The sequence below is a fragment of the Talpa occidentalis genome, unplaced genomic scaffold, assembly GCF_014898055.3.
Source record: "Talpa occidentalis isolate TD23 unplaced genomic scaffold, MPIMG_talOcc4v2.1 talOcc4.13, whole genome shotgun sequence".
Taxonomy (NCBI): domain Eukaryota; kingdom Metazoa; phylum Chordata; class Mammalia; order Eulipotyphla; family Talpidae; genus Talpa; species Talpa occidentalis.
Window position 1 is genome coordinate 30,193,752 of NW_023601322.1, and position 12,299 is coordinate 30,206,050.

The following is a 12,299-nucleotide window of genomic DNA, read 5'->3' on the forward strand; positions in this document are numbered from 1 at the left end:
CCTTTCCTACATACCCAACAGTATTTCTCCCTGCTCTCTACATCAGAACCTTTGAGACTCAGACCAGTCTCACAATCCTTTGTAGATGGGCTGCTTGCTACAGCACACCTGAGTTCTTGGTGACCCTTTCACCCTCCTTTGAATAGGCTCACTTCCAGACTGGGTCTAGAACATAGGAGACTTTCAACAAATGTCTGCTCTCTGCTTCTAAATATTTCACTTTTTTCAATCCCACGTTTATGTTCACAACAGATATAAAGGCATGTAAGTATATTTTGATGTGTTAAACTTTTTCTGTACCAGTCTGTGCGACATAAGTACTTCAGAACATAATAATTCGGGTAACAAGTAAATGAAGTGGCCAGAACTTAATCACAGGAGGTGGCCATTTAAGTGCTTTCTTAATGAAACTTGGGATGAGTTAGCAAGTATTCCTCACTAAAACACTTAGGCATTTCCTCTACTCAAATTATCTCATTTTTCATTTTTTAAATTTTATTTATTTATTTTATTGAGGTAACATTGGTTTACGTAGTTGTTTGTGTCTTTGAAATACAGCATCTCCCCTTTCAGGTGTCATTACCACACTGCACCGGCCACCAAAGACTCAGTCTATCCACCACAGTCTAATGTGCTCTCCTACCTTGTTCTCCACTCTTTCTCTTCCCCTCCCCTTCTGGTAGCTTTAGATCTATAGTAAGCTCTAGAGTTTGCTGTTAGTTTGGCTTTATCTAACCCTTTGTATTGTATTGTCTATATGCCATCCAAAGTGACACCATCCAGTGTTTAGGTGCTTGTTTGTTGCCTTCTGACTTATTTCTGCTTAGCATAATCCCTTCCAGGGCCAAGCGAGACCTTTAGATTTTTTAAAAAAGAATATTATCAATACTCCTAGTACTCTGTTTTTATGAGGCAGATTGTTAAACATTCATCCTTATGAGAGTTTATTAATTGACAAACAAGCTCATTGGTATTCAGCACTTAAAGAATTAAAAGGGTAGGGGTTTACACTCATCTAACCCAGAATATTCCTGAAAAATGCTCTCAAGAAGAGGACATCTAGCCAATGGCCATGTGGGATTACTACCAAAGACAGGGAAGATCACAACAGTGAAAATAAGTGGACCGTAATCAGTAAAACTTAACCTGTCATTTCCTAGTTGTGTGAACCTTAACACAATTTTTTATTTGAGGTTAATTTCCTCATGTTTAAAAAGGGGACAACAACATCAACATTAGTGCCTAGTAATTTCTATGGCAGGTACACAGTGTGTGAGGCATATCTGATGGACCCCCTTAAAGGCTTCCCGTGCTTTTCTGAGCAACAATAAATGACATTAGCAGCCACAGAACAGCATGATAATTTTTTTTTATTTGAGCTTTAATTTGCCTCCTTGAAACTTCAATCCATTCGATCTCTTTTTCCTTCTGGAGCCATACAAACTTTTCTTCCTGCCACTTGATAATTTATTTCTCAAACATTGGGAAGCAGCTCTCAGTATTTTTATTAGCATCTCTATATTATTACTACTTGATGATGATATGTAAAAGTCCCCATCAGCACAGAGTTTAAAATTCAGCTAGGGAGGTAGCATCCTTTGACATTTTCAGGTTGGAAACTTCAACTCCACAGTCATTTCTAGCACAGAGTCTACCAGACGGTGTTCCATACATGGAAAGTTGCTTTCATGATTCTCATTATTTGTTAGAGATGGCTTTTTGACCCCTAATCATCATGCTGTTCTATGGCTGGCTAACGTCTTCTTACAAAGTGATAGAGTGGTGAGTTAAATGCCACAGCTATTGCTGCACCTGTACAGAATATATAGAAACAATTATTACTACCTTATAAGGATACTTACTGATGTGTTTTAAAATGTTTAAGTAGTTCATCCTTCAGAATTTTATTAAACCTATGGTTCATTAAAAAGTTAGTTTTAAAAAATCATGTGTACTATATTTTAAGTCACTTTTTTTCTAGTTTCTATTTAAATGCTTATTTGGGGGGCTGTAGGTAGCACTTCATATTTACCTGGTTGGTTTCTTTTAATTTTTAACTCATGCTTTTAAGCTTTTTGATACCTTTAAAAAAATTTGAGGTTGGCACTGGCATCTCAAAAGGCTTTCCCTGTTCATGTCCTGTGTAATTCTGAGAGGCTCAAGTGGGAAATGAACTCTAGGATATCTCAACCCAGAGACAGACTATCAGAAATGCCTGGATGTTAAGTCTGCCTTTCCCCTTGGATGAGGAAGTATTTTTATTGATGCTGAGTCTGGCTCAACAATCAGAAGTCTCAGATTTCTTGTATGACCTTTTTTTTAAAAATTTTTAAAAAAGATGTATTTATATATTAATATAAGCACTGGGTACAGTCAGAAGCACGGGAGGGTGAGAGGATTCACAGAGACAGAGCGGGGAACAGAACGGGCAGACTGACGAAGTATACTGCTGAGGGGAGCAGCGGGCGGCAGGAGAGGTCTGCGCGCCATGTGGGACCCTTGCTGGGGACCGGGGATAGAACCAGCACTGCAGAGGCTGTGGGCAGCTTCGCAGCCCAGAGCTCAACTGCTGCACCACCAGGGGAGGCACGGTATGACCTTTTTAAAGGAAGACAAAGGTGCACCTATCCAGTACACAGTAAAGAGGGCCACAAAGATGAAACTAAGGGACAAGAGCACACAGGCAGCTCCCCCTTGTCCTATCACAATGTAGACTTAATTGACCCTCTGTTTTGTTTAAAGATGAAGAAGGGGTCTGGGAAGTTGTATCAGTGCTCATTATTTGTGTAAGTTCTTCCCAGCTGATGATGTAAGCCCTGAGTAATAAAAATGATTTGGTGGGTAATAAAATTTAGTCTTTCAGATATAGCAGCAAACTACCCCACAAAGACAATGTAAATGGCAGTTGCAGGATCCATAACCCATAAGGGCTTTTGAGTCCAAAAAAACTGAGCTGAACCGTGCTGCAAAGACTCTTGTTTGGTTTATCATCTTGTTTAAAATAAGTTTACTTGTCTCTGCCCAAATAAGCCATGAACTTAATTTAAGTTTTATATGTTTGATCTCTTCATGAAAGTCTATAAATTTACAGCCTACTTTGGGAGCAGTTGCATGTCTTCTGTGTCCAAGTCATTGTATAAAATCAAGGGCCTGAAGATGGCTACGAACAGTCTTCCAGTCTACTATTAGAGGTTGTCCTCTAAGTTGATTGATGCGTTACTTATCTCTCCAGACATAGTCATAACACTACCCATAAATCAACCTGATTGTATGGTGATCCAGCCTGTATTTTTCCAACACATGTACAATCTAGGAGACGTTGTCAGTATCTTGTTGAAATTAAAGATCATTTTTATCCTGTGATATTTTCCTGAGCTAACAGTCTCATAACCTTATTAAAAAGAGAAATTAGCTGATTTAATTCCTTCATAAAAAGGTGGAATTGAATAAATGAATAAGAAAATGAATTCATTAGAGCAGTACTTGTTATTAACATGTTGAAATGTTTAAGGTTGTTTTTTTTGTTTATGTTCTGAAAAAAATACATTTTTATCATGAAATCTACATCAAATTCATACACTGGACTCTCAAGAATTCATATTTTTTCCTTTTTGATAATGAGTATAGCATTTCCCCATCTATTTTTGGGAATGTCTTTATTTTCTCAAAATATCTCAAAACCTTAAATATCAATTATTATTTTATAACTGGGATATAGTTCTTTAAAATGTAAGATAATATATTTTAAATAATGCCATCTAAATAATAGATTCATTCAGCTATCTGATCAACTAAGCAATCAACCAACCCTACCTAATTTCTGACCTTAGCTTCATTACTCTCTGAATATTTTCATACAATTCATATGTACTTTGCTTTTTTTTTAATAACTTACTATGAAATCTTTATATAACCATTTAGATTCTTAAATATATTATTCATTTAAAAATCATTCAATATTTACAGAATAAAGTTGGAGCCTATGACCCTGTGTCTGAACTGTTTCCTATGTGTGATGATTGACTAGATGCCAGTGTGTGTGTTTATGAAAGAAGAGACAGAGACAGAAAGGAGAGAGAGAGAGAGAGAAGAGTAAAGGAGTTTGGGGGTCACAGATGATGCTCAGATTTCTACCATAGACAACTCAATGTTCAATGGAATGGGATGTCCCTCATGAGCTAAGGAACAAATAGGGAGGAACATATTTGTAGGTGAGTAAAGATGAAGAGTCCAATTTTGGGCTTATAGAGTTTTGTGGGATATACAAATGGAGATATCCAGTGGCAGTTAGATATACTGTTATGAAATTCTTGACTGAAGCTATGCTACATCTCAGGAATTATCAACAACATATAAAATGTGGCAATGTATCTGTGCTAGTTCAAGACCAGTAGTATTTTCTTAAGAGGAGACTGTGCACAGGTAGGGTTATTCCACATTCTAGGTGACAAAATGAGGGGCACAATTGGGACTAGGGAATTCCTTCCCAATCCTGAACAGGGCCCAGCTCTTTGCAACTGTTCAAGGACTATGAGTCTTTGTACATATAGAAGGCAGTAGCCTTGACAGGTTTTTTTTTTTTTTTTTGATAGGTTCTATTAATGAACTTAATGCTGAATCACTTCAAGCTGCTTTATCAGTAGAAACCTAACAGTGAGGAGGCAAGACTGGAAGGGACACTGAGATTTTATGCTGATTAGTCTAAATATGGGAGATACTTGGGGGGATTCCTTGAACACTGGAGACCCATGCAATAAAAGTGGAGCTTTGAGAGAAAGACAAACTGTAAATGGAGAGAATTTTTCAGGAATAAAATTTTAGTAAAATCTGACTTCAGAGGATCTGGAGAGGGGAAGAGAGAGAGAGAGAGAGAGAGAGAGAGAGAAGAAGAAGAAGAAGAAGAAGAAGAAGAAGAAGAAGAAGAAGAAGAAGAAGAAGAAGAAGAAGAAGAAGAAGAGGAAGAGGAAGAGGAAGAGGAAGAGGAAGAGGAAGAGGAAGAGGAAGAGGAGGAAGAGAAAGAAGGGAGAAGGGAGAAGGAGAAGAGAAAAAGGAGAGGAGAGGAGAGGAGAGAAGAGAGGAGAGGAGGAAACCAGACAAGGTGTTGATATAATAGAGAATGTCCAGAAAGGTGATCCAGGGTGTTAACACCTTAAAGAGACTGAAAAAGAAGCAAGTGTGAATAGTCACATTTAACTAGTCTTTATGGTAGTAGGATCATTCATGAGTTTTTCTGAAATTGAGCTTTCCTAAAATTCATAGTGTGTTTTGCAAAACCATGCTCTTAATTTCATTCCAGTGATGCAAATGCTGACTGAAGTCAACATTCTGAAGGGCTGTCTGCCTTCAAATGGTTCAGCAGCATTGGCTGAGAACCTATATTTGCCTCCCTTTGATTTCAGGTTCCTCCTCTGCTTAGAGGCTCATAGTATCATTCTCTTTTCTCCCCAAGGCCTTCCTTAGCTTATTAGGCAATCTCCCCTGTTTTGAAAGTGCTTTCAATAACTTTTCTCTTATAAAAACCTACCTATTCTGGGCCTTGTAGGCTTTTAAGCCAACATTGATTCAGCATCTAAGGTGAATGGATTTGAAGGTGAAGGTTCAGGATCTATCCTTAGGGAGGAGTTCATGACAATGAGAGACATGGACATGCTCATAGTAAATGTTCTATAAGGCTCTGGATATAGAAATGTGCTCTGGATATAGAAAAACAGAGACGAGGGAGAGGTTAATACTAAGAACAAACAATTTATTCTGTGAAAAGTCAGTCTGATAAACTTATTTGAGCTGATAACTTATTTGATGGCTGAAAAGGCCAAGGAGAGAATGACATTTACATTTAGCTAGTCTTTTATGGCTTTAATCTACGATATTATATAAACTGGTATTTAAGGCATTATATTGATGAAAATTTTTTGGTTAAAAGGGACTTTTTCATTAAAGTAGGTGGTCATCCTACCTGTCTACCTACCTATGGCTAATCTTTTTTGCTAATTTTGTGTCCGTGTTAGTGTTCTACTTTTAGTTTCTTTTCTTCTTTTTTTTCCTGTTTGTTTCTGCTTCGGGTGCTTATGGTAATGAGCTCAGAATAGGTGTTTAACTTGTTGCAATCACCTGAATTCACCAAAACTTCCTATCAATTGTTCTTCTTATCAATTGTTTTGTTATATTCTCTGTTCTTTTGCCTTAGTAAATCTAAGATAGCCCCAATGTACCCCTCAGTTTGATTAAACCTTAGGTTCCTTGCTCACTTTAGGTCTCAGATTTCCCTTTTCTTAAAGCATTTATGTTAGAAAACTTTCTATCGTATAGTACTTTTTTGGTTTCTTTAGATGTACATTTCCCTTCTTGCCAGGGATCTTTTTCAAGAGTCTTGGAACTGTTCCTTTGAATTCTTGAAGAAGATCTCCCAGTCTCTGTGAGAGGGCAGGGACCTAATTTCCCAACTGTTGGCTAACACGGGCAGACCAATTTCCTCACTAACACCTTCCAGCTCTTCTGCACTAGCCCACCATAGTATTAAAATCTATCTTGCTTTTTATTTGGGAGTTTAGTTCAATCTTTCTCTTTTGTAGTAGTCTTTCAAAAAATTATTATTTATTTATGCATGCAAGCACTGGGATGTAGGCCAGAGGTATGTTTGGGGGAGGGGGCAGGGAGTGAGAGGATTCATCAGAGACAGTGGGGAGTAGAACAGGTGGGACCAGCAGATGAGACAGGAGAGGTCTCTTGTGCCATGTGGATTAGCTCCCTGGCAGGGGATCGAACTCATGTCACAGTGGCTGGCAATAGCTTGATAGCACTGAGACTTAACTCTTGTACCACCAGGAGTAGGCCCCTCTTTAGTAGTAGCCTTAATTAAAGTCTTCCTTGTCTTCCTGACTCTTTCACACACATTTTTTGACAAGTACTATGTCCAAAACAAATCATCTTTTTGGTACCTTCTTTTGTTGCTTCTTGAAAAAAAATTTCTAGGTAATATTTAGCTGATCAGATTTACAAGTTCTTGCTTCTTTTTTAGCCTCTCTCTAGATAGCCCAGATTTCTAGGAGATGCTACTTCCAAGATTTGAAGTCAGTCTTTCCTTATAATGTTTCATTGCCTTTTTTTTTGGCATTCAGCTGATGAATCTGAGGTTACCCTATCCTTTTCAACTATCAACACATTCTCAGTGAGATTACCTTTCCGTTTTGTGCCACAGTCTACCTATCAAAATCAGTTCTTCCCTTTAAAACTAGACAATTGTTTCATCCTGCAGAATACCACTTACTGTGGACACCACCTACCTAGTGTTGGTCTAAACATGATGCTTATTTATGGATTGTTAAGGCCAGATGTGTTTACCTGCTTTGGTCAACATCCAAGTCTCTTATTTAGCATACTCAAGCAAGAAAGGTATATATTTATTACGAGAACCCATAAAATGATTTAATAAAGCACATGCTATTCTGAGAAGTTCCTCTGAAAGGACAAAGTTACATTTGGGAAATGAATGTTCAGTTTTCCTAAGTTTCTCTCATTTGAAAAATTTAAAGATATGTTTCTTTGGCTAAAAATGATGTTGCTACTTCTTGAAACTGGACAACTTTAATGCATTTAATTTCATGCCTTTGTGTGATGGGGAACTGTACCAAGTGCAGAAAGGGGCTGAGATAATATACTTATAGATAAATAGCTATTTACAAAAACATTAACTAAGCAAACTTTCATAACTCTTACAGTGTGTTTTGGTGGGTACAGTCTTTAATAGAACAATGATAAAATCAGAGATTTACTTCAAGATTCTTTTTTTAAATGTTAAATACCAGTATTCCTTTTCTTTGACAAAACTCTGGCCCATGATATATATGGTCTTTTCCTTCTAAGGGTCTATGATATTGGAGGATACCGGAGTGGCTTTAGATCCTACTTAGAAGAGCAGGCAGTAATAGGTTAACTGCTCTGTGAGATTTGCATCAAGGGTCACAATTCCAGGTGATCAGCCATGCCAGAAGTGGAAGTAAAGTGTCAAACATGGCCTAGGAAATTGGAAGTTGTGGGTAAAACCCACCAGATGCTTTAGACATGCCCCTAAAAGTAGAAAAAGCAAGGAGCATGATTGAGATTCTTCACATCAATTTTAATTTTCTTTCCTCTTTGTTAGTTCTAATACTGTCTTTGTGCCTTCAGATTACTGTGAGATGATAAAGGAAAATATGAATCTTATTATCTGGGATTTTTCTTTATCTTATTCTTGTCAATCAGTTCCAATCTTCAGTAGAAACCTAATTTTATCTACTGCCTTCTAGGGGAAAAAAAGGCTTACTGCTCATTTCTGTTCATCCTTATTTCTTATGCAAGGAAGGTGAGATAAAAAGACAATAAGAAAAAATGTACTTTTCCCTAATAACGTTTAATTTGATACGTGTGTTTCTCTACTAGTGTCAAGTTCTTCTTCCTTATGAATAAAAAAATGGTCTATATGGGAGACAATACTGACCAATTACTTATAAGTCAACCATGTATTTACATAAACCAATAACCTTTACTTAATGAAGTCAGTAAACACTGTCTTGGTTTGGTTTTCCTTGGACAGCATGTCACCTCCAAGCTCTTTTCAACTCTCATTTTTTATTTTTTAAAACTTTTTTAGAAACTGGTTTGTAGGATTTCTGCATGAAGTCCAAAAGACAGCTTATGGCTTGATCTAGTAACATATTTGATTCCTCTTTCCCAAGTGACCATAGGATATTATTTTGCCAGTAAGATATTCAATGTTTCATTTCACAAATTTTATCCATTACCTCCAGTGTTCCAGACACTGTAATAATGCAAGGAAATGAACATATAAAAATGCAGTCTTACAACAAATTATAATAATTCCTGGAAGAATTTAACTCTTAACTAATAGGAGACCAAATGCCTAAAAGTACTTTATGAAAGTAATTTGATTTTTAAGGGAAAGTACATATGCCATAGGATTATGTGGTTATTTCCAACTTTTCTATGAGTATTCACTGGAAGCTGTTCCTTAAAAATTCCATACTTACTCATCTCTGCAAACAGCTGTCTTCTTTCTGCCATGGTATTTCCTCTTTTCCCACTATCTTCAATCATTCTATGAGACAAAATGGATACAATCTGTATTATCTTCTCACCAATGGGGCAAAAGTCCATTTCTATGTAAACACACTTGCTGAAGTTATACCACATACAGAAAAGCCATTTAAAATAGAATTTTTAAGTAGAGTTTTATATGCACTAGCTTAAATTGCTGTACATACATTTCCATGTAAAGATGTAGTTGATGGAGGGGGCACAGAATTCTTATTTTCTAATATAAAAATAACTACAATAACAGATGACCTTGTGTTATAACAGAATACAACCATCTTCCATTTATTAGTGATTCATTTCACATATAGTTTTTCTTTCAACTTTGGGAATACCTGTAGAGACTACAGAGCATATATTATGGGGCCCATTCAATAAATGATGAGGTAGAAAGTCTCATAGACTGAACTAGTGCATGGCATAGACACCTGAACTCCAGGAAGCTTTCCATCACAATCTGCTGCATGTTGCCCCCTGTACATCTGAATCCTCAATTTAGAAGCAGGTCATTTTCTAAATGCTCATTTCTAATTTGAGTGTTTGGAAACTACAACAGCTTTTCTAGACATAATAATTTTATGCAAGGTGGTTAGGGTCACATCTTTCTGCTTAACCATACTATTATCTGAAGTGAAACTATTAAAAAAAATACTATGAAAATGCCCTCAGTTAACAGTGTATAAAAATAGATGTAAGAAATTAACATTGACCTAGGGACAGAGAAAATAATGAGAAAGTAAATGGAAATGTTTAGTCAGATAGAAGGCTGTGGGCTAAATATTGGGTTTATAGGCTGATGGATTTAATTTTATTATATCTAGTTAAACTTTGAAAAACTAAAGCTTCTCTAGCAAACATACACACATATGCACACACATCTATATAGTGCTTTCATTCTCAGGCAAGGTACACTTAAGACAAAGCTATCTTTTTGACTATCTTTCAATGGACCTTACTCTTTCTCAAATATGAGTCTTTGTCCATGCTGTTCATTTATTTTATTCGTCTGGATTGCCCTCTCCTAGGCATAGCTAACTTGCAGTTATCTTCTAGTACCAGTTTAGGTTTATCTTCCTCTGAATGCTTCCCTAACTGTGAGGAAAGGCTAGGTTATCTTTCCTCTGAACCTCTGTATATCACTATGCTTTTTTCTCAATGTTGACCATTCACAACAAATCTTTGCTGAGTGTTTTCTATACTACAAACACCATACTAAGCTCAGGTTATACAACAGTGATCAAATCACTGATCCTGCTCCTAAGGGGCTTACACTTTAGTGGGGGGGGGGAGACACAAAAGCTTAATACAAGTGATTATAGCCACAGAATTGCAAGGATGGATAAATGTGAGAAAGGTTGTTTGCCTGGGGGTACATTTGTAGAAGACTGCTCAACAGGTAATTGGACTGTGTACAAAATGACTTGCCGGAGCATAAAAGGAAAATAATGGTGTTGAAAACCAATGTAATGTAGGTCAAACTGATCAAATGGCCTCACTTAAAGATTATTGGCCTATTGCCAGGAAGAGAAAGATGGAAATAGCCTTGTTTTACAGAGTTAAGGAAGAGTGTTTTTCCACTCACAATGGACAATAACATATCAGGGTCAGGTCTAAATAAAAACTGGTAAGGAATAGAGTTATTAATGAAGTTTACTTTTTGATAGTAATTCACTGTGGAACACAGTCAAATACCTTGTTTTAATAAGATTTTGAATATGTAATATATTTGATATATAAAGATATAGAGAAAAACACCCCCTTACTCATTCATATAACCCCATCTTCTTTACTCTAGAGGAAGTGGATAGATAATAATTTGACATTCACAAAGTAGTCTGGACATAACTTTCGATTTTTATTTCAAGAGCGCAGAAGCACAGTTGAAGCAATAGAGAGAAAGGGGGTAAAACTAGGGATATATTCCTGTATCTCTCTATATGTGGAAACAGATAAAAAGAACCATTAAAAATAAATCACAAAGGACGCCAAGCTGGAAAGCTCTGATTGAAAATGTCAGGAAGGCAAAGACTGGCTTCTGAACTTGCAGTGTTCACTGTCTATACTACTCACTTGTGACATCTTTTTCTGGTTAATTTTTTGTGTGTCTGTCTGTAAGCTTTTAGAGGGCCAAAACCTCAAAAATTTAAATTCTTCATAGTGCCTAGCAAAATCCAATCAATAAATGTTATGTTCAGTTAGTATTTATTGAGCAAATGAATGAAGCAGAAAAAAAAAAAGAGAGAAGAAAAGTAAGTCCCAGGTTTTCTTCCCATGAAATGGACTTTCAATTATATTTTCCAAAACTGACTCAAAGAAGAATGGAATTCACATTGCACTAGTTTCACAGATTAATTATTTGAACAGAGAAACTAATTTATAACCAGAACCATGCATTTTAAAGCAAAATCTTTTGAAATAGAAGTTGAAATAAAGGCACAATACAATGATGTTACATTTTGATCTATTGATCATCATTCTTGATTAATTAACTCATAAAGAAACATCATTAGCTACACAATAAGCATTAATTCTCACTTCTAAGTGAAATGTGTACTTTTTGAGGAAAAGAAAAAAAACTCAATAGTGTGAAATAATAGAAAGTATGGAATATAATTAGAAGTACAAAAGAAAAATAACACACTTCTGATTTCATCCCCAGAGTTTCCTGGGAAGGAGTACTCTTAAATAAAAATTGAGGCTACTTATTTATTATCCACTGATTATAGCCATAATAGCAAAAAAAAAAAAAAAAGGAGGACATATTAGTTTACTGTTTCCACTGATTCAATAGAGAGACTCATGAACAAAGAAAGATCATAAATCAAATAGGCAAGAGAAAGCACTGTGAGTGCCTCAGTTTCCAATTTAAATCATCATCAGGACTTGACATACTAAAGCTTGACTACATTCTCTTTGCTTAAAAAGAAAGAAGAGTAAAACTTTCATAGGAGAGGAAGAAGGGCTTTTATAGAGCAATCTTACTTTTGATATGGCCAAGAAGACATGTTTTCCATGCGTTTCAGTGTATTGACAGTTGCCCAAAATTGTATGGACAAGGGGGAAATAACCCACCTACCATTATACTCATGTCACAAGGTGAATGACTCACCAACAGGTCTAATTTGGTGAGTTTCTGTTGCCCCTATATGTGGATAAGATGCTTACAATCTTAGCTTTTACTAGAAGATTACATAAATATCTAAAGAGAA

The 12,299-nt window shown here is 36.2% G+C and overlaps 1 protein-coding gene across 12 annotated transcripts in view; it reads right to left on the bottom strand.

Moving 5' to 3' along the window:
- The window catches only part of DTNA (dystrobrevin alpha), a 325,085-nt gene that overhangs the window by 109,528 nt on the left and 203,258 nt on the right, over nucleotides 1-12,299 (bottom strand). For all 12 annotated transcript variants that reach the window (XM_054694102.1, XM_054694105.1, XM_054694103.1 and 9 more), the window contains one exon: nucleotides 9,027-9,094. In XM_054694102.1, the coding sequence (XP_054550077.1) occupies nucleotides 9,027-9,093 (67 nt within the window). In that variant the 5' untranslated portion in view covers nucleotide 9,094. The remainder of the gene's footprint in view (nucleotides 1-9,026; nucleotides 9,095-12,299) is intronic.